Source organism: Balaenoptera borealis (genome assembly GCF_965194805.1).
Source record: "Balaenoptera borealis genome assembly, chromosome: 14".
Classification (NCBI taxonomy): Eukaryota; Metazoa; Chordata; class Mammalia; order Artiodactyla; family Balaenopteridae; genus Balaenoptera; species Balaenoptera borealis.
In genome coordinates this window covers 70,835,291-70,860,939 of record NC_138875.1, presented here as the reverse complement: position 1 = coordinate 70,860,939, position 25,649 = coordinate 70,835,291, and the positions used below count along the sequence as shown (strand labels likewise).

At 51.8% G+C, this 25,649-nt stretch overlaps 2 protein-coding genes across 8 annotated transcripts in view; one reads left to right on the top strand and one right to left on the bottom strand.

Moving 5' to 3' along the window:
- The window catches only part of TCN2 (transcobalamin 2), a 44,978-nt gene extending 38,145 nt beyond the window's left edge, over nucleotides 1–6,833 (bottom strand). For 4 of the 6 annotated variants that reach the window (XM_082353127.1, XM_082353128.1, XM_082353130.1 and 1 more), the window contains exon 1: nucleotides 6,695–6,833. Coding sequence is in view for 1 of the 6 variants with exons in the window: in XM_082353132.1 (XP_082209258.1) it covers nucleotides 6,695–6,762 (68 nt within the window). In the remaining 5 variants the exon portion in view is untranslated. The remainder of the gene's footprint in view (nucleotides 1–6,694) is intronic. The other 2 variants (XM_082353132.1, XM_082353129.1) reach the window with 2 other exon arrangements.
- Nucleotides 6,834–7,081: 248 nt separating this feature from the next.
- Nucleotides 7,082–23,731, top strand: PES1 (pescadillo ribosomal biogenesis factor 1). Of its 2 annotated transcripts, none has more exons than XM_082353120.1 (15): nucleotides 7,082–7,215; nucleotides 9,821–9,900; nucleotides 13,357–13,510; nucleotides 14,662–14,771; nucleotides 16,188–16,359; nucleotides 16,440–16,529; nucleotides 18,986–19,102; nucleotides 19,221–19,295; nucleotides 19,496–19,585; nucleotides 19,738–19,865; nucleotides 20,257–20,382; nucleotides 20,514–20,698; nucleotides 21,164–21,330; nucleotides 21,471–21,632; nucleotides 23,213–23,731. In XM_082353120.1, the coding sequence occupies exons 1-15, from the start codon at nucleotides 7,192–7,194 to the stop codon at nucleotides 23,294–23,296; spliced, it is 1,764 nt and encodes a 587-aa protein (XP_082209246.1). In that variant the 5' UTR covers nucleotides 7,082–7,191; the 3' UTR covers nucleotides 23,297–23,731. The 2 variants fall into 2 exon arrangements, with proteins under 2 accessions (XP_082209246.1, XP_082209245.1); XM_082353119.1 differs by having other exon boundaries at nucleotides 18,731–19,102.
- The last annotated feature ends 1,918 nt before the right edge of the window (nucleotides 23,732–25,649 follow it).

The window sequence follows — 25,649 nt, the reverse complement described above, 5'->3', positions numbered from 1 at the left end:
AAGCACCAAGCCGATCTCCCTGTGCTATGCTGCTGCTTCCCACTAGCTAACTATTTTACATTCGGTAGTGTATATATGTCAATCCTACTCTCACTTCGCCCCAGCTTCGCCCTCCCACCTCATGTCCTCAAGTCCATTCTCTATGTCTACCTCTTTATTCCTGCTCTGCAACTAGGTTCATCAGTACCTTTTTTTTTTTTTTTTTTTTAGATTCCATATATATGTGTTAGCATATGGTGTTTGTTTTTCTCTTTCTGACTTACTTCACTCTGTATGACAGACTCTAGGTTCATCCACCTCACTACAAATAACTCAATTTCGTTTCTTTTTATGGTGAGTAATATTCCACTGTATATATGTGCCACATCTTCTTTGTCCATTCATCTGTTGATGGACATTTAGGTTGGTTCCATGTCCTGGTTATTGTAAATAGTGCTGCAATGAACATTGTGGTACATGTCTTTTTGTTTTTGTTTTTTTGAATTTTTGAATTTAATTTATTTTTTATACAGCAGGTTCTTATTATCTATTTTATACATATTAGTGTATATATGTCAATCTCCCAATTCATCACACCACCACCACCACCCCTGCCACTTCCCCCCTTGGTGTCCATACGTTTGTTCTCGACATCTGTGTCTCTATTTCTGCCCTGCAAACCAGTTCATCTGTACCATTTTTCTAGGTTCCACATATATGCGTTAATATACGATATTTGTTTTTCTCTTTCTGACTTACTTCACTGTATGACAGTCTCTAGATCCATCCACATCTCTACAAATGACCCAATTTCGTTCCTTCTTATGGCTGAGTAATATTTCATTGTATATATGTACCACATCTTCTTTATCCATTCGTCAGTCAATGGGCATTTAGGTTGCTTCCATGTCCTGGCTATTGTAAATAGTGCTGCAATGAACATTGGGGTGCATGTGTCTTTTTGAATTATGGTTTTCTCTGGGTATATGCCCAGTAGTGGGATTGCTGGGTCATATGGTAGTTCTATTTTTAGTTTTTTAAGGAAACTCCATACTGTTCTCCACAGTGGCTGTATCAATTTACATTCCCACCAACAGTGCAGGAGGGTTCCCTTTTCACCACACCCTTTCTGGCATTTATTGTTTCTAGATATTTTTGTTTCTGAATTTTTGAATTTTATTTTTTATATAGCAGGTTCTTATTAGTTATGTTTCTAGATTTTTTGATAATGGCCATTCTGATCAGTGTAAGGTGATACCTCATTGTAGTTTTTTTTTTTATTTATTTTATTATTTATTTATTTATTTTTGGCTGCGTTGGGTCTTTGTTGCTGTGCATGGGCTTTCTCCAGTTGTGGCGAGCGGGGGCTACTCTTTGTTGTGGTGTGCGGGCTTCTCGTTGCAGTGGTTTCACTTGTTGCAGAGCACGGGCTCTAGGCGCACAGGCCTCAGCAGTTGTGGCACGTGGGCTCATTAGTTGTGGCTCGCAGGCTCCAGAGCGCAGGCTCAGCAGTTGTGGCGCACAGGCCTAGTCGCTCAGCCGCATGTGGGATCTTCCCGGACCAGGGCTCGAACCCATGTCCCCTGCATTGGCAGGCGGATTCTTAACCACTGCGCCACCAGGGAAGTCCCCTCATTGTAGTTTTGATTTGCATTTCTCTAATAATTAATGCTGTAGAGATTTAAGAAACTTTCAGCAAGGCCTACGGCAAGCCCTGGGATCAAAGTTACTGTACTGGGGCTTCCCTGGTGGCGCAGTGGTTAAGAATCCGCCAGCCAATGCAGGGGACACGTGTTTGAGCCCTGGTCTGGGAAGATCCCACATGCCACGGAGCAACTAAGCCCATGCGCCACAACTACTGAGCCTGCGCTCTAGAGCCTGCGAGCCACAACTACCGAGCCCACGTGCCACAACTACTGAAGCCCGTATGCCTAGAGCCCGTGCTCTGCAACAAGAGAAGTCACCCAATGAGAAGCCTGAGCACCGCAACAAAGAGTAGCCCCCGCTCACCGCAACTAGAGAAAAGCCTGAGCGCAGCAACAAAGACCCAATGCAGCCAAAAATAAAAATAAATTAAAAAAAAAAAAAAGTTACTGTTGTGTAAGTGCCTGACAGTAAGCTTTTTTTTTTTTTAATTGTAAGTGCCTGACATTAAGCTTTCGATTGCTGAGGCATTCATTTCAAAGACATGCACCTCAAACATTTTGCGGGACACAGTTACTAGCTAAACAAATAGATAAGGAGACAGGCTGCCCCCACCCATGAAGTCCCTCCCCCCCTTTTTTCTTTTAGCCCAGCAGCTTGTGAGATCTTAGTTCCCTGACCAGGGATTGAACCTGCCTCTTCGGCAGTGAAAGTGCAGAGTCCTAACTGCTAGACCCCCAGGGAATTCCCCAAAATTCCCCTTTTAGAAAGTCCTGGGTAACCTATATAACTATATATAACTATATAACTGACTGCTTGAGTGAACCCACTTTTCCCTTCCCGTGTCCTAATTCTGGCTCTTCTGTTTTAAATTTGCCAATAAAGAGTGAACCTGTGAAACCCTAGGCACCTCATCCTCAACCCCAATAAAGGCAAAACCCCAGGTGCATGCTCTCTCTCTCTCTTCCTGTGACCTTGCTGTGTGGCCCCAGACGTGCCAGGTACCCTCCAGGACTTGTGAGTAATAAACCTTTTTTTTCCCCCCAAAGTTCCCTAATGGTTGTTGCTGAGGTGTATCTTGCAATCACAGTGAGAACCACAAGGACTGGTCCATCCACGACACTGGCTCCAGTCGGGGAAACGTCTGGGGTGGGGGGAGCTCCCACTGGTAGTACAGGCCCCCCAGGCACTCCTAGCTGATAGCATCACTATCGATGATAGGCTGAGACTGACACAAAACAGTCACCCAGCAGAGGAGTCCTGTGACTCCAAGGACCAGGCCTCCCTCAGTATCCTTGCTGTGCTCAGTCATTGGCTGGGAGCCCATGGGAAGCACAGCCTTCGCACTAGCACTCGATGGATTTCAGAGCACAGCTGGGGCGATCGGGCAATTGTGCTCCCCACAGTAGGAGACCTGAGAGGCATGTTTTGAAGCCACTACAGTCCACCCCTTGCACCACATACATTTACTTCTCCACACAGGTTCAGGGATAGTTCCATGGGCCTCTCTTCCTGAGTGGAACCTAAGAAAAGGGATGCTACTGGAATAAACTACAACCTCCATTGCTTTGGTTGATCAGTGGCTCAGGGCTGCAGTTGGTATTCATCTTCTTCCACCATCCATCTTAAACTCACCTGAGTCTCAGCTCTTACCTCAGCAGGTCCTGGTGATAGCATAACCCAAACCTTATTGCTGAGGGTCGTGAACCCTTGGTATGTTAACTCTTTTCGTGCCAGGGGTAATTCATGTGTCCATTCTCAGTTGCAGTGGGCAATGGAGTACCAGGAGGCTCCCAAGCAGCTCACCTGGGTTCTGCACGTGTTGTCCCATCCCCATTGTGTAGAGCAGTGTGACCTCTTCCAGCTGCTCAAGGTCAATTACCCCTGGCAGTACAGTGACTCTTCTTCAAACCTGCTGGTCTCTGTGCACAAGAAGGTCAAAGTACCCATGTGGTAGCCATAACTTATAATTCAATGGAACCCTTTCTGCATCCCCTGGGAAAAGCATGTCCTCTTTGAGGACCAGGGTCTCCAACATTGCAGAGCTCAGAGTTACAGGAATGGGAAGCACAATATTCTCCCAGTGAGTCATTGGGAGTAAGTGGGTTGGCTTATCACAGAGTATTTCCTTCAAGCTGGTACCTCAGCTATGCTTGTAGAAGGCTGTTCCAGCATTCTGTGATGCTGGATGTCTCTGGATGGTGCAGTAGGTGGTATATCCATGGGATCCCAAGGCCATGGGCCTACTCCTACACCTCCCTGCATGTAAAACGGGTCCCTGGTTGAAGGCTATGATACGTGGGATTCCATGCTTGTAGATCAGGCATTCCATAGGCTGCTGAATAGTGGCTCTGGCTGAGACTCTGCAGGCAGACAAGGCAGACCCTTGCCTAGGTTAGGTATCTCTCTCTGAGGACAAACTGGTGACATTTCCAGGACAGAAAGGCCCACTGTAGCTGAATTATCAAATGGCCAGTTGGTCTCCTCAAGGAATTGTGGCATATTGGGGGCTCAGTGTTTTCTCTATTTCTCTCATCCAGCCATATGCCTCTACCTCAGACCTCCTTATCTCTACATTCTAGTCCTTTTCCTTCCAGATCCCCTTCCAGAACCCCTTCCAGACAGCCAGACCACTGACCACTGCTCAGGAACCTATCTGTATTTTCAACTTGGGCCACTTCTCCTTCCATAAAAAGCGGATGACTGCTTGCAGCTCCACCCATTGGAAAGATTTTCCATCTCCACTGTCTTTCAAGACCAACCCTGAAAGTGGCTGCTATGTAGCTGTGGTCTATTTTTGCTTTGCACCTGTGCACTGAGTCAACCTGTCCATAAACCAAGCTTGAGTCTTTTCCTCCTCGGTTTCGGCTAGTCATGTGGGACCTCCATACAGGCTTAGGTGCAAACAGGGAAGGGATTTTGGAGCAACTGTAGTGTGCAACAGGAGGCCTAGGCTACTTGCTCAGGCAGCTTACTTGTGCCATCTGGTCCCAGGAGGGCTTGATTATATTTACAATGACCTCTGCTGGGCCCATTTACTTTTATTCCTCACTGGGTCCAAAATAACCCAACTCATATTTGGCAGTTCTGAACTTGGTCACTTGATGACCAATGGCCAGCTGTTTTCTACCGGGGCTCAGTAACAAGCCAGCAGGTATTTCTTCAATGGTGTATACTTCTCTGCAGTAGGTGGCATGACCTTGCCCAAGAATTCCAGAGTTCTGCATTGTGATTCTCCCACTGGGGTTTGCCATAAGCTCTATACTGCATCTTTCCCTCCGCTGACTCCACCAACACCATAGGGTCTGCTGGATCCGATGGTCCAAGTGGGGCACGGTTTGCTCTGCAGCCAGGACCTGCTTCAGAGCCCTCTCCATGTCCTGTCTGATCAGCATAATATCAATGTAACAGATCAGTGTCACATCTGTGGGCTGTTCCAATGATCCAGATCTCTTCAGACTAGTATTATGACAGAGGGCAGGAGAGTTAACATAGCCCCAACGTAAAACTAAATGAATATTACTGTCAGTTCCATGAGAATGAGAAGTATTTCTGATCCTCTATGTTTTTTGGCCGCACCACGCAGCATGTGGGATCTTAGTTACCAGACCAGGGATCGAACCTGCGCCCCCTGCATTGGAAGCGTGGAGTCTTAACCACTTGACTGCCAGGAAAGTCCTGATCCTCTTTTCTAAGTGGAATGTAAAAGAATGAACTTGCTAAATCAATGGCAGCAAACCACAAATCTCAAGCCTTATAATCTGCTCTAGCAATGAAACAATTTCAAGCACATGAATTGTGATCAGGGCTATTACTTGGATGAGTGCACAGTAATCTATAGTCATTCTCCAGAATCAATCCAGTTTCTGCAGGCACCAGACTGATGAATTAAACAGAGATGTGATAGAGACCACCACCTCTGCACCTTTTATAACTTTCATGGTGGCACCAATCTTTGCCATCCTTCCTTCTCTACTGCCCCCTTTCTGGAACACTCCTTGGTCTTCTGCTGTGAGCACCACATGACCCTGGTTTTCCTCACACCTCTCTGGCAAGTTCGTTCAAAGTTTTGCCAGCTCACCTTCCCCTACCCGGTTTTCATTTCATTTCATTTTTCGCTGTTTGTAGAATCACTAGGTTTTTATTTTATTTTAGCTTTAATTGAAAGTACATAATAAAATGCACATTGTTCAAAACAAGCACTAGCCAGTGCTTAATGTCTGTATTTACCTTTAAAGGGCGAGTTCTATGACCACAACCTTTGGTCAGGTCACATTCACAGGGCCTCAAATTTAAAATTTTGAGGCAATATTGGGACTTCCCTGGTGGTCCAGTGGTAAAAAGTCCACCTTACAATGCAGGGGATACAGGTTCGATCCCTGGTCAGAGAATTAAGATCCCACATGCTGGGGGCAACTAAGCCGGTGCGCCACAACTACGGAGCTCTCGCGCCTCAACTAGAGCCCATGTACCACAAACTACAGAGCCTACACGCTCTGGAACCAGAGCGCCACAACTAGAGAGAGAAAAACCCTCATGCCGGAACTAGAGAGAAGCCCACGCACCACGATGGGGAGCCTGTGAGCTACAACGAAAGATCCCCCATGCCTCAGTGAAGATCCCATGTGCCGCAGCAGTCAAAAATAAATTAAATAATAAATAAATAAATAAAAATTTGAGGCAATCTCCAAATGGAGTTTAGAGGCCTGAAAGAAGAAAACATCAAATTTTACAAATTTTACCGTCTTCCCGGACCACACCACTTGGTGTGAATATTTGTATAAATCTTGTAATTATTCTTTGAGGAACACACTACGAAATTTGTGTATACATATTAAAAGCTCAAACGTGTTAAATGTGCATTTTAAATATACCACGAGTTCTGTAATGCTGCTTGGTCTTTCGTCATTTTTCAACCCTCCGCTAAGGCTCATAAAATCTAAGTGGCCTCTCGAGTCTCTCCACCTCTGTGAAGAAAAAAGTCTGCTTTTGTTCTGTTTATCCCGGTAACAGCGAACGGACAAAAGTAAAAGCCAATGGCCAACGGCGAAGCGAGTCCAGCTTCACTTACCGCCAAGGCGGCCTCTCAGACAAGGGAGACAAGTTCCGACGACGCCCAGCAACCGTTACCGTTACCATGACAACGCAACTCGTGCTCCCACACCTCGGAGTGCGACTCCCCTCTGCATCCCAGAAGGCGCTGCGCCTCCTCTAAGCCTTCCGCCCCGTTCCATCCCAACATGCAACGGGGCTCATAACGTCAAGCGCTCGTCATCAGGATGATTATAGAAATGCCTGAATATACGCCCTTGCTTAAACATTAAAAATGTCTGTAACAGGCTCACCGATGAGAAAGAGCCCGAAAGAGCTGTCTTAGAGATTTTTTTTCAGAGGATTTAGTTTTAATCTCTAGGAGAAAAATTGCATCTTTCAGTAGACTCGCTCAGGCACCTCCTTGGACAGACCGCGCAGGCCGGCGGCGTGGGGGCCTCGGGGCCCTAGGCAGGGCACGTGCGGGAGGAAGTGGTGGTGTTCGCACGGTGCTTGTACATCCTTCTGCGTGGAGCCATGGGAGGCCTGGAGAAGAAGAAGGTGATGGGCGAGAGGCCGGGGCGGGGCCGGGGCAGGGGGGACGGGGGTGCCCCAGGAGGTAGGAGACGGGAGCGATGGAGCCCGGGGACTGCGCCTTTCCCCGGCCTTGAATCCTCATGGGTGCAGAACCGGCTGGGATCAACGCGACAGGAGACAGCAGGCAGAAGGGGTTCGAGGATGGGCGAGGACAGCAGTACTTGTTCTGTAAAATAGGGGAAAGAACCCTGGAGTAGAGCTGTGAAAGAGCGTTGAGGTTACCAAGCAAAGCTGCACCCCAAAACAGGCCGAGCCGGAGGATAGCTTTACTGAAAGTGATGAACATTACGTAGAGCTCACCATTATTTCGAGCTCATCATCTCTAAAACTTGTGATTCCCTTTTCTGCTGAATCAGGCTTTGTCCTGGACATTGGGAATGGAGACATAAACAACCAGTTGTGGTCCCTGCATTCGTGGAGCTCACTTTCTAGTGGGGAAGTTGGACAGTAAAGTAAATAACCAAATAAAACGATCACAAACAAGTCTGGCAGCGGAAACTAAGTGCCAAGGCTTTCGGGTGGAAAAGGCTTGCTGTGTGCAAGGAATTAAAGGATATCAGCTTGGCTGGGGTATAGTAAACCAAGAGGAGAGTGGCATCTGGTGAAGTTGGGATTGGACAGGGACCAGGTCATGCAAGACCTGTCAGGCACAGTGAGGAGACTGGATTTTATTCAAAAAGCAGTAAGAATCAACTAAAGGGGGAGTAATATCCGTTTTTCAAGGAGTTGTTCTTGTTGCTGCGTGGAGAATCACCTTGATGGCATGAAGAGATTAGAGAGGGGATGGGGATGAGGATGAGGAAGATGTAGTTGCCTCGATTGTTTCCATCAGCTGGAAAGTTTCTGCTGCCAATCTGTTTTTAATCCAGCACGCTGTTGAGCTAAGTGCTAGTGATTGGAATTACAAAGATATAACATTGAAAACCTGACTTTGAGACACAGGTGCAGATATGTAAACAAATCATGACAGTTTTTGTCGTTGTTGTTCGTTTGTTTTGTTTTGGCCGCGCCCAGCGGCTTGCGGGATGGAACCCGGGCCCCCTGCAATGGAAGCTCGGAGTCCTAACCACTGGAGGGACCACCAGGGAAGTCCCAACAAATCATGACAGTTTTTAAAGCAGGGTTTCACAACCGTTTTGACATTTTGAGCCAGATAACTGTTGTGGGGAGGGTTGTCCTGTGTGTTGTAGGATGTTTAGCAGCATTCCTGGCCTCTTACCCGCTAGGTGCCAGTAGCATCTAACAGCCCAAAATGCTGGATCCACCCCCATACACCCAGGGAGTAAAGTCACCCCAGTTGACTTTAATTATCCCCTTAATGTTTGAAAAAATAAGAATGGTGACAGTGTAGGGCAATAGAAAACAATTTTAATGAAGGCAACTTCCCTAAGACAGTCTGAAAGTCATCTTTGTATCCCCAGAACTTGGCATGGGCCTGATCCCCAGTAGACAATTAATAAATGTCTAAAGGGAAGAATGAATGAAGGGCATGTTTCGTGACTGTGGGATTATTCATAAACATACCCCTCAGGAGGCTACAGGTTTGTCCCTTTAGAGCTGGACCTGGCCATCGAGGCCTATGCTGTCTTAATCCAGAGGAAGACCTCGTCTGAGAAGGACGTGCTTGGTTAGCATTGCAGGGAGCTGGTGCAGTGCACTGCTGCTCTATCAGGGACACAGAGGTGTGAGTGTGAGGCAGCGTCTTAGCACCACAGATGTCCAGATGGTTGCACAACACAACATGCTCTTTGGGGGCAGGTAGAGACCAGGCCTTTTGTCTTTATTACCCTCCTAGCATCTAGCTAAACACTTGGAACATAGTAGAGGTCTTGTTATTGTCTGTTGAATGAATGAGGAAGGAGAGAGGCTGTGTGGCTTAGAGCGTGCATTTTCAACTGGATGGTGTCATCCCGAAGGGAACAGAAATTGGTTGGGGGACATCTTAGATATTACAATGATGTGTAGCCCTCAGAAGGACCACATTACAGAAACATCTACAGTATATCTGTGGTATTAACATTTTATGGGGCTGTGAGAGAGGGTGATTAAAGAGGAGAAAAGGTCTAAAAAGGCCTCTGGTGGTGGAGGGGTGGTTATAATGAAAAAGAAGTTGAGAACACTGGCTTAGTGGATGAGGCACTCAGGTTCTGGACTTGGACCTAGGTCTGAATCCAGCCCCAGCTCTTAAAAAGATATGTGACCTGGGCAGGTTATTTTACTGAGCCTGTTTTCCTCCCTTGTGAAATGAGAATTTTAATGGCAGCCACCTCACAGTGTTGTGGGGATTAAATGAATAATGTGTGCAAATCATAATGGTCAGTACTTACAGCCACTACTAAGTGCTTGGCATAGCAGCTGATCCACAGCAACCTCATGGTCCTGCATTGTGCACATGTATGTGTCCTCCTCTGTGCTGACAACTGCAGGGACAGTGCAGGAGCGCTCCCTCCCCACAGCGTCTTGGCCATTTATCCAGAGTAATAGTCGCCTCTTGCATGAGCAATGTCCAGAGGTTGATCTCTGTCATTGTAATCATTGCTAATAGAGAATTGATTTTATCCTCCCCAAGTATGAACGAGGCTCTGCTACCAACTACATCACCCGAAACAAAGCCCGGAAGAAGCTGCAGCTGAGCCTGGCCGACTTCAGGTGAGGTTGGAGAGGAAAGGGGGACTTCGGGTGCCTGGCCAGTGAAAACTCAGCCACATCCCTCTCTTAACTGCACTGCTGCAAACTCTGTCTGGGATTCTGATATTCCTTCTCTTTCTTGCCTGGCTTTGCTTTAGTGAGCTGTGCTTTGCCAGGTGTGGTCCATGGGGAAGCTGGAGAACTGGGTCGTGCCACCCTGAGTCATCAAAATGGGCCCACTGGTTCAATGCACTGCTGCTCTCTTATCTGGGTCTTTGTCACCCATCCTCTCCCTTCAGGCAGTAGTGACCCCTGATCCTGCAGCTTGTGGTTCTCAGCTCCTTGGAGAGTCCAGTCCAGACTCTTCCACAGCCTGCGTCCTGCTGCCTGGCTCACTTTTCATCTTCCAAACGCACCCAGCACTTCCCACTCTTGCAGCCTCTGTCCTTAAGATTCTCTTTCCTCTGCCCTTTATAGGTAGACCTTGGAGATATTGTGGATTTGGTTTCACACCATTGCAATAAAGTGAATATCACAATGGAGCGGTTTCCCAGTGCATATAAAAGTTACATTTACACTATACTGTAGTCTATTAAGCGTGCAGAAGTTTTATGTCTAAAAGAAATGAACATGCATTAATTTAAAATACTTTATTGCTAAAAAATGCTAATCATCATCTGAGCATTCAGTGAGTCGTAATCTTTTTGCTGGTGGAGGGTCTTGCCTCGATGTTGACGGCTGCTGACTGATCAAGGAGGTGGTTGATGAAGGCTGGGGTGGCTGGGACAGTTTCTTAAAATAAGACAGCAGTGAGGTTTGCCACGTCGATTGACTCTTCCTTTCATGAACCATTTCTCTGTAGCACACAGTGCTGTTTGACAGCGTTTTACCCACAGTAGAACTTCTGTCAGAATTGGAGTCGATCCTGTCAGACCCTACTGCTGTTTTATCAACTAAATTTACGTAATATTCTAAATTCTTTGTTGTCATTTCAGCAATTTCCACGGTAGATTCCATCTCAAGAAACCACTGTCTTCACTCATTTATAAGAAGCACTCCTCATCTGTTAAAGTTTTATCATGAGATGGCAGCAATCCAGTCACACCTTCAGGGTCCACTTCTAATTCTAGTTCTCTTGCTGTTTCCACCACATCTGCAGTTACTTCCTCCACTGAAGTCTTGAACTCCTCAAAGTCATCCATGAGGGTTGGAAGCAACTTCTTCCAAACTCCTGTTAATGTTGATATTTTTATCTTTTCTGAATCACGACAATTCTTAACAGCATCTCGAAGGGTAAATCGTTTCCAGAAGGTTTTCAATTTACTTTGCCCAGATCCATCAGAGGAATCACTGTCTGTGGTGGCTATAGCCTTATGAAATGTATTTCTTAATTAATAAGACCTGAAAGTCAGAATTAGTCCTTGATCCGTTGGCTGCATAATGGATGTTTTGTTAGCAGGCATGAACACAACATTAAGCTCTTTGTACATCTCCATCAGAGCTCTTGGGTGACCAGATGCATTGTCAATGAGCAGTAATATTTTGGAAAAACAAAAAACTTTTTTCTGAGCAGTAGGTCTCAAGGGTGGGCTTAAAATAGTCATTGACCATGTTCTTTGTTTTGTTTTGTTAATTTATTATTTATTTTTGGCTGCTTTGGGTCTTCGTTGCTGCTCATGCTTTCTCTAGTTGCGGCGAGCAGGGGCTACTCTTTATTGCAGTGTGTGGGCGTCTCATTGCGGTGGCTTCTCTTGTTGCGGAGCACGGACTCTAGGTGCGCGGGCTTCAGTAGTTGTGGCTCGCAGGCTGTAGAGCAGGCTCAGTAGTTGTGGCGCACGGGCTTAGTTGCTCCACGGCATGTGGGATCTTCCTGGACCAGGGCTCGAACCTGTGTCCCCTGCATTGGCAGGTGGATTCTTAACCACTGCGCCACCAGGGAAGCCCCTGACGTTGTTTTTTGTAAACAGATGTGCTGTTATCCAGGCTTTGTTGTTCCGTTTATAGAGCACAGGCAGAGTAGATTTTAGCATAATTCTTAAGGGCCCCAGGATTTTCAGAATGGTGAATGAGCATTGGCTTCACCTTAAAGTCATCAGCTGTGTTATCCCATAACAAGAGAGTCAGCATGTCCTTTGAAATTTCGAAGCCAGGCATTGACTTCTCTCTAGCTATGAAAGTCCTAGAAGGCATCTTCTTCCAATATAAGGCTGTTTCATCAACATTGAAAATCTGTTGTTTAGTTAATTATCTTAGCTAGATCTTCTGGATAACTTGCTGCAGCTTCTACATCAGCACTTGCTGCCTCACCTTGTACTTTTATGTCCTGGAGACGGCTTCTTTCCTTAAAGCTCATGAACCATCCTCTGCTAGCTTCAGACTTTATCCTGCAGCTTCCTTACTTCTGTCAGCCTTCATAGAATTGAAGAGAGTTAGAGTCTTGCTCCGGATTAGGCTTTGGCTTAAGGGAATGTTGTGGCTGGTTTGATCTTCTGTCCAGACCACTAAAACTTTATATCAGCAATAAGGCTGTTTTGCTTTCTTATCGTTTATGTGTTCACGGGAGTAGCTCTTTTAATTTCCTTCAAGGGCTTTTCCTTTGCATTCACAACTTGGCTGGCTGTGGTGTAAGAAGCCTAGCTTTTGACCTGTCTTGGCTTTCACCATGCCTTCCTCACTAAGCTTAATCATTTCTAGCTTTTGATTTAAAGTGAGAGACGTGGGACTCTTCCTTTCACTTGAACACTTAGAGGCCACTGTAGGGTTATTTGTTGACCTCATATCAATATTGTGTCCCAGGGAGAAGAGAGGCCCAAGTAGAGGGAGAGAGACTGGGGAATGGCAGGTCAGGTGGAGCAGTCAGAACACACACAACATTTATTGATTAAGTTCACCATCTTGTATGGGTGCTATTTGTGGGGCCCCCAAAATGATTACAATAGCAACATCAAAGATCACTGATCACAGATCGCTATAACAAACATAATAATGATGAAATAGTTTGAAATATTGTGAGCATTCCAAAAATGTGACACAGAGACATGAAAGTGAGCAAATGTTGGAAAAATGGCACCGATAGACTTGCTCAATGCAGGGTTGCACAAACCTTCAATTTGTTTAAAAAAAAAAAAAAGAAAATGCAATTACCTGCAAAGTGCAATAAAGTGAAATTCAATAAAATGAGGTATACCTCTATGTGGCTGAAATGTTGATTTGTCAGCAAGGCCTTTCCTGACTCCTTGCTAAAAGAGGTACCTGCCAGTTGGCCCCTGTCAGTATCCTGATTGTTCCCTTTCTGGTGCTTGGGACTGTCTGCACTGTGTTTGTTGGGAACTTGTCACTGTCAGACTCCTGCACTAGGATGTGAGTTTTCCAAAGGGCAGGGCTCCTGTGTTCTCTGTTCACTGCAGTTTTCCAGGCCCAGCGTGCCCAGTGCTCTCAGCACGTTTGCTGATAGAAGGAGTGGCCTTTGTCTTCCAGGCGGCTGTGCATCCTGAAGGGCATTTATCCCCATGAACCCAAACACAAGAAGAAGGTCAACAAGGGCTCCACGGCAGCCCGAACCTTTTACCTTATCAAAGACATCAGATTCCTCCTCCATGAACCCATTGTCAACAAGTTCCGGGAGTACAAGGTGAGGCCTGGGCTCTAGGGTCTGGATGGGGCCCTTCCCAGCTCTATGCAGACCCACTAACACTGACCTTGGGTAAATTGTTTGATCTCTCTGAGCAAGCCTGTACATAGGGTGAGGTAATTCTACCTCAAAAGTGTGTCGGGGGGATTGACTGAGATCTTAAGTGTGGAAATCATTTACGTAGAACCTGGCCAATGATTAAGCGTTACCTGTCATACTTTTCCCCTGGTTCTTTTGGAAAAGAGTAAATGTGTTGCCTCTGAGGCAAAGATTGTGGTCTTTCAGGGGCTCTCTGGTGTGTTTTCTGCCCAAATAAACCACTCCTATTCAGGTTCTTTCTGGAATTGTTCCCAGGAGACCAAGCTTTTCATTCCTCAAATAGCAATGATTAAATGCTAAAATACCACAGGGAAAGTAGAAACCTAATTATACCAAATGCAAATAATTGAAAGTAGACTGCTGCTACTGTAGCCTTTGCCAAGCAGCAGGGCCAGGCTGTGGGATACAGCTGCTGGCAGCCCTCTCGCCACAGCCGGCCGAGGTGGGTGGCTGGACCTGTCCTGCTGCTGGGTTTTCCAGGCACCCCAGCTCATTGCATTGGAACTGGGCCCCTTGTGGGACTGGCTGTCTCAGAGCTGCTGTTCACAGTCTCAGCGGAGGTGGCCTCTGAGCCTCTGAAGAAGTGCTCCGGGGAGGCAGTTGGTCAGTTTAGAGGACTTTCTGGGGCCACTGTTGGCCTCAACTGCGTTTTCTCGTGTGGCCCAGCCCCACACGTGGGCCCGAGACTTGTTTCACGCACATGCGGACTGGTGTTTCTGGCCCAGCCTCCTGGCCCTGGTCTGTCTCACTTCTCAGTTGGAAAATAGGGCTGAAAACGTTATACTTTCACGTAAACATGTGGAGTCAGCCCGTCTGAATGCTTATCCCTGTTCATCTGTCAGCGGGATGCAGTGGGGTGGCTCTGTCGTCAGCCTGGGTCAGGTTCGCTGCTCCGTGGAGGTGGCTGTTGTGCAAACCCCGGGCTGAGGGGGCACATCATGCCGGCAGACAGCCGTGGTCGGAGAGCCCTCCTGCCCCGAGCATCCCTCCTCCACGGAAGGGGTGTCCGGGAGCCGTTGGCCCCACATCAGCAGTCTCCTCCTCTCTCCCAGGTGTTCGTCCGGAAGCTGCGGAAAGCCTATGGGAAGAGTGAGTGGAACACGGTGGAGCGGCTGAAGGACAACAAGCCCAACTACAAGCTCGACCACATCGTCAAGGAGCGGTGAGCCGGGGGCTCTGACCTGGTGCTGGGGGTACAGTGGGGAACGGGGCCGAGACCCTGCTCACAGAGCTGGCGTCCTGTTGGAGGAAGCAGACCAGAAAACAAACTGGCAAGTTGTTCTAATGGTTGCAAGTCCACACGAGTGCCACGAGGGATGCTCTCCAGGAAGGGAGCTGGAGGACGTATGTTAGTTACAGGCTTGTCAAAGGAGGTCTCTGGGGGGAGACATTTGAGCCAGCCAGGGGAGGCATGGTTCACGCAGAGCAAACAGCAAGTGCAAAGGCCCTGTGGTGAGAGAGAGCCGGAGTCCTGGGGGTATGCGTGGGGTGCATGGTCAGTCCTGGAAAATGTGGCTGGACACCTCTGATCTCAACTGTTTCTTGCCCATCCTTCTCAGCAGTCCCCGTCATTCGTTGACTAAATCAGTGGGGACACTTGGCAATGTCTGGAGACACTTCTGCTTCTCCTGACTTGGATGGCAGGGGGTCTACTAGTATTTAATTAGTAGAGGCCAGGGATGCTGCTCAACACCCTGTAGTGCACAGGACAGCCCCCACAACACGGGACAACCTGGCCCACAGTGTCAGTGGTGGTAAGGTGCAGAAACTCTGGGCTAACTGAATGTCTGCCTTCTCTTGGTGGCTGTTGGCCCTGGGAACACTTAGCTCCAGGCTGGATGGACTTGGCTTCGTTGAGTCGGGCCAGCCATGGGCTAGCAGGGCAACAGCCTTGGCCTGGGAGCTCGACGGCAGGTGTTCTCACCCCAGCCCTACAGCCACGAGCTGGGCAGTCCGCGAACTGCTCCTGCTCCGAGCAGGTCCTCCTGTAACAGAGAGATGACGAGTGTGACACAGCTGTTCTGTGGAACAAATGAAAAAAAAAAAAGCATAAGAAAAAAGCAAGTGTCTGGATTCATGTGCACACTAGGTGGCAGTATGGTGGCATTCCCATTCTGTGTCACCCCCTTCTCCTCAGCCCTTGCTTAAGAAAGAATAGCCGGTGCTGTTTCTAGGAAGTGCCCAGGTTGTTGGGTTTGTCTGTGAGGTGCAGAGCGAGGAAACTTCGAGGCACAAGAGGGGGCTGATTGAGGCTCTGGCCTCTGAACCAGGAAACCAAGTGCCTCTCCTGTTCTGAGAGGTCCCTGTGGACCTTTCTTCTGTTTTGCTCTGTGTCTGAAGACCTGGCTGGCCCCTCCTGACTCAGATTTCTCTGACCCTCAGAGCCAAGTGGGCACATCCTGGTTCCGTGGTTCTTCCTGAGGCTGTGGGGAGGTCGGCACTGCCAGGCCCCAGGGCGTTGCCCAGCTCCCTGTTTAGGAGATGGCGTGTTCAGGGCCTGGGGTGGGGCAACGAGATCGGGGGCCCCTCAGAGCCCAGGCTGAACGACCCTGTGAGCGCCGCCCTCCTGGCCACGCAGGTACCCCACATTCATAGATGCCCTGCGGGACCTGGACGACGCCCTCTCCATGTGCTTCCTCTTCTCCACCTTCCCACGGACCGGCAAGTGCCACGTGCACACCATCCAGCTGTGCCACCGGCTGGCCGTGGAGTTCATGCACTACGTCATCGCCGCCCGTGCCCTGCGCAAGGTGAGCCCGGGGCCACCCAGTGGGGCCCTGCCCCCCGCCCCCCCCCGTGTCCTTACCACGCTGTCCCCCCTCCACCGCAGGTCTTCCTGTCCATCAAAGGCATTTACTACCAGGCCGAGGTGCTGGGCCAGCCCATCGTGTGGATCACGCCCTACACCTTCTCCCACGACGTGAGTGTGCCCACAGGGAAGGGTTGTGCAGGGACCGTTGCTCCCTCTCTGCTTCCTAGACAGAGATAATGGTGTAGGTGAAGGGGGGCTCTTCCTGTCCTGCAGAACCAGCTGGGTTCCTGAGTGCCGGCCGGGGCGGTGCGGAGGTGTGGTACAGCATTGTAACAAGAGCCTGAGCTAGCCTGACTCCAGTACCTGCTAGCTGGTTGTCCTTGGACATGTGCCCTTACCTCTCTGTGCCCAGTTAATAACGTGCTTCCACCTTCTAAGCCTTGTCGTGAGGATTTGAGGGAAAAAAGCTTTAAAAGTGCCTGGTGCTTGGCCCTCGGGGGTTGCAGAACGAACAGTGAGCGGCCACCGGGGCCGAGCACTGCCTGCATACACGGCCCTGCCCTCCAACCTGCTGGGTCCTCACCCCGCTCTGCCACCCCCACTCCTGTCCCCCCCCCCCAAGAGCTGGGGACTGGGTGAGACTGGGGAGGATGAGCACAAGAGGAGCACTACTTATTAGTGGCACTATTTCTTACTCATCTTTCTTTTTAAGACGGAGGGAGTTTTTGGCAGGATCCGTCGAGAGAAATCTTGGTTTGGCCTCCGTATGAGGGTTGTTAGCCTCTAGTCTCCCACAGGGTCTCAGGCTTGGTGCCTGACTTATCCTGCTGTGGGCCTGCATTTGGCCTTGCTTCCTGCTTGTGCCTTGAGTGAGAACTGGTGCCTTCAGTGGAGACCCAGCTGGATGGCAGGTTTGCTGGCCGGGCAGCGGGTGCTCCAGCATGAGCTGGTGGTCTGGGTCCCCTAGGCCGCTGCTGATTACTTTGGGCTGGAGGCCACAGGCCGGAACCCCCACTGAGCGCAGAGCAGCAGTGACAATTGGTGGCAGCCTGTGGTCTTTGTGGGTGAGAGGCGCTCGGCCCTCAGCAGTCCCTGTGCCCACTCCCTGGGGGCAGGCGTGTGTGCAAGTTTGTGCTCTTCCTTCTTCCCCTCTCTGTCCCTCCTCTCCTCTGTCCTTCCTGCCTTCTCTGCCCTGCCTTCCCTCCTTCCTCTCTGCCCCTCCCTCTCCTTCCTTCTCTCTGATGTCCCACCCCCGCACTGCTCAGACTGGTCTTTGTCTGTCCTGCCAGTGGTGAATAGGGCCCTGTGGAGGCCGGCCTCCACACAGCTGGCCCTGGAGGAACGGGGATGGGCACGGGCCGCCCCTTCCTCCTTCCTCTCTGGCCAGCTCACTGCCGCTGCTTCCTCTCAGCAAGAGGATGGGGGACCAGTCCTGGGTCATAGTTGGGGCCCCTGTGCAGCCAGTGCTGGGCTCCTGGCAGCAGGACCCAGGCAGGTAGCGGGGCCCAGGGGGCTGCTGTGCTGTGGGGCAGTCACTGCTCACGTGCTCCCAGGCCCGTCGAAGGCCCTGGTGGATGCTCATGGAAGGACTGAGGTATCAGTGGGGGACAGGTGGGGCACCTCTTGGCCCCTGTACCCCCACAGCCCAGTCACTGCCAGTTGGCAGGATGTAGAAACAGCTCAGCGTCACAGGCGCACAGGCACAGAAGGGATGCTGTGATCATTACTGATTTCATCATCGCTTGGCGTATCCCCCCCCCCCCCGTCCAGGTCTCAGAAGTCGGCCAGGCTGGCCTGGCCTCTCTGGTGTGCCAGGCAGTGCTGCTCAAGGGTCGAGGCACTTTGGTTTGGGTCTCAGATCCTTGCCCTGTTTTGTTTTATCAACTCCTCAAGGTTTAAGACGAGCCCTCCCGTGTCCCCCGCTTGCTCTGTGTTTTTGCCCTAAGCGGGCAGCATTTCTCAGGCGCTCCCTGGGGCTGAGCCAGGCAGCTGCCCAGCCTGTCCTGGGTCCTCGGGTTGTGCCTTTGTCTCCGGCTCGGGCCCAAGGCAGGGTTGCTGAATTCTGAGTATCTGTCAGAAGGCTCCTGCCAGGGCTCGTAGGCGCTGAGTGCTGCCCGCCCACTACCCCACCCAGGCAGATGGGCTGATCCAGGGCCACCTTTCCCAGCCAGGCCCCCAGGTGCTCATGGGCTGGCCCCAGAAAAGACGGTAAATGGAAGTTACTGGTTGGCTAATGGAGCAGGCGTGAGCGGCTTCTGCAAGAACAGAAGTCTGCCTTGCAGGGTGAGGGGGAGAGCTGGGGCAGGGAGCGGGAACACCAGCCTGTCCTGGGAACCTCGTGACAAAGGCTTCCCTTTTCTCACTCCTAGCATCCCCTTTATGGCACGGGGATCTGGCACTGGCCTCCAGGACAATCCTTAGGACCCTTGTCCAGAGCCTCACTGGTGCCCAGGATGCTCCTGGGTGGGACCACGCCACACGGCCTCTTCTCCTGGGGCAGAGCTCTGAAAGCGGGGCCACCCTGGGGGAGCTCCTGGTCCTTGGGCATCCGGAGCCCCCACCCCGCATGGGTTGTCAGTGCCATCTTTGCACTGACACTGCTGATGCGTCTCCTGTGTACCCAGCACCCAACAGACGTGGACTACAGGGTCATGGCCACCTTCACCGAGTTCTACACCACCCTGCTGGGGTTCGTCAACTTCCGCCTCTACCAGTCGCTTAACCTGCACTACCCTCCGAAGGTAGGCCCCGGCCCAGCGCAGCGCCTTCTCCTCACCGGGCAGAGGCCACGGCCTCTCTCCCCACGTGGAGGTGGGGGTAGGGGCATCCTCTTCCTCTGACCTTCCCCTTGCCTCTCAGCTCGAGGGTCAGGCCCATGCAGAAGCGAAGGCCAGCGAGGACACCTACGCTTTGGACTCCGAGAGCTCTATGGAGGTGAGAGAGGCTTCCAGCATTGGCCCTGCATCCCCCAGAAGGGTGGTTCCTGGCCCGGGGGTGGAGGCGGTCATGGCTAGATAGGTGGTCTCAGGGCTTGCCCTCAGAACCCACACCCACTGATAGCCAGCCGAGAACTGCCAGCCCTACTCCTCCCCACCCGCAAGCAGCATCCCTGAAACCCTGCTTCTTTCCCACAGAAACTGGCCTCTCTCAGTGCCAGTCTGGCCCGTGTGGTGGTGCCTGCGGAGGAGGAGGAAGCCGAGGTGGATGAGTTTCCTGCTGACGGGGTGAGGACTGCGCTGCCCTCTGGAAGCGGGGGTGGGGGAGGTGGGCGGACTGAGGGGTTTAGAAGGAAGCTGGGGAGGGGCTCGTCTCCAGCCTCTGCCTCCAGTGGGGTGCAGGCAGGCCTGATAGTGTGAGCATCCCCTTTTCTCGGTAGGAGATGGTGGTGCAGGAGGACTGCAGGAAGGAGCTGGAGGCGCAGGAAAAGCACAAGAAGCTCTTCGAGGGCCTGAAGTTCTTCCTGAACCGTGAGGTGCCCCGGGAGGCCCTGGCCTTTGTCATCAGGTGGGGAGCCTGACAGCACTGGCTGTGCCGTACTGGGCTGGGTCCTGCCCTGGACAGCGCAGCCCTGGACGCCCATCGGTAACAATGGGCTGGCGTCAGTATCCGCTGCTTAGGGCTGTTGTGAGGATTCAACAAAATGGGTGTGGAAAACTCAGCACACCCCAGGCACATGGAAAGCACCCATTAGAGGGCAGCTGGCATCACTTCCTCACCAGCTTAGGGCAGAAGGTCTCCACTGGGCCAGCACTGGAGGCGTCAGCCAATTGGAGGGGGGGTTCCTGGGGTGGGGAGGGGACAGGTGTGTCCTAGGAGGGTGAGCTTGTGGGCCAGCGGGTCCCAGGGTGGGCACCTCATGCCTCAGTACCCTCATGGGCTCCCCCTGTGCCTGTAGGAGTTTTGGGGGGAACGTGTCCTGGGACAAATCTCTGTGCATTGGGGCCACATACGACGTCACAGACTCTGGCATCACCCACCAGATTGTCGACCGGCCTGGGCAACAGACCCCCGTCATCGGCAGGTAGGCCCCCAAGGCCCTCGTCTTCCTCTGCCTGTTTGGGTTTCTGGGGGCGGAGGTCTGTCTCCAGGCCCCTGCAGATGCAGTGGGGTCTCGGGTGGCCCCACGACTGTCTCTGCCCTCGCCCTGCGCAGGTACTATGTGCAGCCCCAGTGGGTGTTTGACTCCGTGAACGCCCGGCTCCTCCTTCCTGTGGCAGACTATTTCCCCGGGGTGCAGCTGCCTCCACACCTCTCGCCCTTCGTGTCAGAGAAGGAGGGCGATTACATGCCCCCTGAGAAGCTGAAGTTGCTGGCCCTGCAGCGGGGGGAGCACCCAGGTGAGTGAAAGGAAGCTGGGCAGGGTGGGGTGGGCAGGCTCCTCCAGGCTGGCCTCGGCTCCGGGGGCTTCACCTGGCTGTTTCCCTTCTTGGCTACAAAGGTGGCAAGCTCCAGAGAACAGGGCAGCAGGGGTACAAAGCCCTTTAAACTCTCGTTGGAGTAATGTGGCTTAGGAGGAGGAAACGTTTGTGTCTTATAATCCAGTGTTACTTGATGTCTAGAGTGACTGAGCAGAATGGCCTGGAAGTTCCGCGGGAGGCAGCAGAGCTGAGGGATTGGGGGCCTGGAGTTTGCTCTGAAGGCAGCTGGGCCTGTGGAGGAGGCGCCAGAGGGCCTGTGGTCGGGATGGCCCTGCTCTGCCTTTGGAACGTCTGTGCCAAAGAGGGTGGTGCCTGGCGCCAGTTCTCAACGCCGCAAGGGGAAGAGCAGGCTCCCGAGTGTTCGGAATCCTTGGCTGTTTGTAGGAAATTTGAATGAATCTGAAGAGGAGGATGAGGAGGAAGATGATGAAGGTGATGGTGATGAAGAGGGAGGAAAAGAAGAGGAGGAGGAAGAAGACAAGGAGGCTGGTTCGGAAAGGGAGGAAGAGGCCCGACTGACGGCCCCGGAGGAGCCGAAGATGGAGCGGAAGGTACCGGGGAGTTGATTGGGTTCTTGGCCTGGGAAGCAGCCCCGCTGGCCACCTTGGTGCCAGAAGGGTGGGAGCCAGGGGGCTGGGGGTGGAGGGTGGGGGTCAACCTGCATCCACAAGTGTCTCCCCTGTGTCCCCAGAAGCCCAGGGTGATGGCGGGCACAGTGAAGCTGGAGGATAAGCAGCGGCTGGCCCAGGAGGAGGAGAGTGAGGCCAAGCGCCTGGCCATCATGATGATGAAGAAGCGGGAGAAGTACCTTTACAACAAGATCATGTTTGGCAAGAGGCGCAAAATCCGCGAGGTGAGTCTCCCCGCCGCCTGAGGCTCCAGATGGGGCCGCACAGCTGAGCTTCGAGGCCGGCTGGCTCTCCCGGGCAGTCTCTGGGCCCTCTTCTAGCGTTTTTCTGACGTCGTCTGCCTGCCCTGGGCATCTTGGTGTCAGTCTCCTTCCTGCACCAGGTGGTTTCTGAGTCTGCTGGGGTTGGGGGCCAGAGCTGCTGCAGCAGACTCGGGGCCTGCACTTCACAGAAGTGCGTGAAGCTGGAGGGACTGTGGGAGGTTTTGGTTTAGCTTCTGTTTTGTTTCCTCTCATTCACAGAGCCACGTATGCTCAATATAAAAGAAAAAAAATTTTTTAAGAGTTCTGTGCACACCAGAACTCTGTAATGGACGCAAAAGTGGCTCACAGTCTTGCCCTTGGGGTGATCTGTAGTAATAACCCCCCAGGTTTCTTTTGTGCATGTAATAACACAGATGTTATTGGGGGGGCATCGTGCTACACATACAGGCAGAGCTTGTTTTATGGCACTTCGCTTTATTGCACTTCACAGATAACGAGTTTGTTACAGATGGAAGGTTTGTGGCGACTCTATGTCGAGCAAGTCTGTTTAGCACCATTTTTCCAATATTTGCTCATTTCATGTCTCTGTGTCACCAGTGACGGTAATTCTTACAATATTTCGGACTTTTTCATTATTATTATATTTGTTATGGTGATTTGTGATCAATGTTCTTTGATGTTACTGTCGCAAAAAGACTATAATTCACTGAAGGCTCAGACGATGGTTAGTTTTTTTTAGCAATAACGTATTTTTTATTAACGTATCTGCACGGTGTTTTTAGACATAATGCTATTGCCACTTAACAGACAACAGCATAGCAAAAACAGAACATTTATATGCCCTGGGAAACCAAAAAATTCACGTGACTCCCTTTATAGCAGTATTCGCTTTATTGGGGTGGTGGGTGGAATCCAACCCACAATATCTCCGAGGTTTGCCTGTAGGTGGTTCTGCGGTGTATTTGTTATTTAACCATAGCATGAACTGTCCATGGCGTCGTACAGTGCATGGCCTGTTCCCTGCTGACAGGATTAGGCCGTCTCCCTTTTATGGTTGTTCTCAGAGAACAGTCTTGAGCACCTCTCTTCCTACCTCCAAGTGTCTCTGCAGGGTAAATTCTTAGGAGTGTAATTGCCAGGTTGAAAGGCCACCTGTTTTGGAATAGATCATGCCACGTGGCCCCGGGGAAGGACTGTTCCAGGTTGACCCCACCCTAGCAGCTCCTGGTGAAGGTTTGAATGGCCCCCAGCTTTCCCAGGTGAAGGGGGTCAGTGGGGCAGTTGCCTCCAGCTCTGGGAGCCTGCAATCCTCCTGACTTGCTGTGGGCCCATAACTTCACAGAGTCATAAAGGCAGGGGTGAAGGCATGGTTCCTCACCTGAGGCTCTTCAGAGGGGTTTGCTTTTTCCCCTTGGTAATTTGCCTATTAGCTTTCCTGGAAGCTCTGCTTTTAAGGGGTGGCCTTGAGTGGCAGAAGGGGGAGTTCCCTTCCCCGTCCTCCTCCCCCCATCACAGCGTAATCCTCCCCTTCCTCCTCACAGGCCAACAAACTGTTGGAGAAGCGGAAAGCCCACGATGAGGCTGCAAGGTCTGAGAAGAAGGCCAAGAAGGCAAGGCCGGAGTGAGTGGCGGCAGCCTCGCCATGGGTGAGGCCAGCTCCCAGAGGCTGGACTTGGCACAGGGACCCAGAGGGCCTGGGCTTGGTGACAGACCAGCGTCTTTTCTGTTTTCATCCTTCTCCTTCCTCTGCTGGCCCTGGCCTCCTCTCACGATCTCTGGCTGGGCCCATGGACAGCCCCAGCCTCGCTCGGACGGAGCTCCCTGCTGGTGCCTGGGCAGAGGAGAGGCCTCTGTGCCTGGCCTGACACAGTGCTCCCAGGGGTCAAGCGACACGGGGCGGGACCCGACCAGCCCCTCACTGACTGCTCCCATTTGCCCTGGCTTTCTGTGTCCCCTCCCCCACACGTACCGTTGGACCCACGATTTTCCCAGTGCTCTGGTGGGGGGTAGGGTGGGGAAGCATTTGTTATTAAATGGCTGGAGTTCTGCAGCCAGTTGAATTCTGTGTTCATGAGCCTTCCTGGGCTTGGAGAAGGGCCACCTAGTGCTCCAGGTTGGCCAGCCCTCAGTGTTCACTGAGAGGAGCCGGTCACTGCTCGGAGCTTTCTGGCTGCCCATGGATCCCCTGGGGTCCAAGGGTGCCAGAAGGTAGGCGCACATTCCAGCCCAGAGACTTTTCCTCTGTGATCCTGCTTCCTCACGTGTAAGCTAAGCGTAGAAATTCTGGAGCCTTCCTCCCAGGCATGTGTGAAGGGTTCAGTGATAATGTTTTAGAGAGTCACTAGTGTCAGGTGTCTGGTAGGTAAAGTACTCAGCAAACACCAACCGTGATTGTCATCACTTCCTGCTGGAGTCAGCCCGGGAGGTAAAAGCCAGTGTCTGAAGGATCTATGGGGCCTGAGTTGAGGGTACCTAGCTTTACCTTGTGGGCTTATGGGCAGAGCTGCCAAGGACCCCCAGTGTGGCTTTGCCAGCAGCCTGACTTGTAACCCTGGCTGGGCCATCCTTATAGCTTCCCACTTGACCCTGGCAGGGCCCTTGCAGTAGCCCAAGGGGACATGCCCTTGCCTGGACTGCCGGTGCCTCATGGCAGAGCCAGGGCCACTCAACCCCTCCCAGGTCAGGCAGGGAGATTCTGAATGCCCCCCCCCCCCCCCCCACCGCCAGGGTGCTCCTGTGGGCCGAGTGTTCTCAGGAGCAGGGCCCAGGATGGGGAAGTATGGGTTTGGAACTGGGCTCCTCCTTCGCCAAATCTAGGCACTTGAGGGCCTTGGCCCTCTGCCTCTCACTCTGTAGAAGTGCCCAGGCTCTATAGAAGTCTTTTGGGCAGTGTCTTCAGACCCAGCCTGTGCAGGAGGAAGGCAAGAGCTTGGGCAGGCTCTCTGGCTGAGGGAGTGGAGAACCTAGGGCTCCTGTCTCACTGGGCCTCGCCATGGGTGTGCTGTGGGTGTCAGAGAGAGATTATGTTCCACTCTGACATTCTTCATGGTGTGTGTGGGGGATGGTCTTCTAGAGTCAGGGACAGGGTCAGGGCCTCTGGAGCCAAAGTCTGCAGCCCTAGGGGATAACTTGGTCCTGCCTGGGTGCATGTACATCCCAGGGCCATGGCAGGGGTGCCAGGGCAAGGCCGGAGAGCGGGCCCATCAGTTATGGAAAAATCCTGGACTTCCCTGGTGGCGCAGTGGTTAAGGATCTGCCTGCCAATGCAAGGGCACACGGGTTCAAGCCCTGGTCCAGGAAGATCCCACATGCTGCGGAGCAACTGAGCCTGTGTACCACAACTACTGAGCCTGCGCTCTAGAGCCCACGAGCCACAACTACTGAGCCCTCATGCCACAACTACTGGAGCCCGCGTGCCTAGAGCCTGTGCTCCGTTAGAAGCCACCGCAATGAGAAGTCCGCCCACTGCAATGAAGAGTAGCCCCTGCTCACCGCAACTAGAGGAAGGCTGCGCGCAGCAATGAAAACCCAACACAGCCAAAAATAAATAAATAGGAAAAAAAAAAGATACGGAAAAATCCCTGGCAGTCATGCTGATGTGGAATTTTCCCCATTCCGGAGTCGCCCAGTAATGGCGGGGGCAGTGGGGCTCTGACGTGGCTTATGCCCCACTGGGTGGCCAGCTGGTTTTGCACTGCCCACAGCTGGAGCTGAGCATTCTCAACTCCAGGCAGGCACTAATCCCCATCCTTGGGCCTGCTCCTCTGGGGTGAAGGAGGGAAGCCTGGGACTGGAAAGAGTCAGATCCTGAATGCGGCACCTGCATCCTGATGGCACTGTCCTCAGTGATGGGCACCTTGGAGAGGGGGGCGTCAGCTGAGACCTCCCAGTGGTATGACCGCCCCTAATCCTCTCATCCACATTTCAGATGCCAAAAATGTGTCCCCAGTTTGCACTGACTCTAGAGCCAGAGGCCAT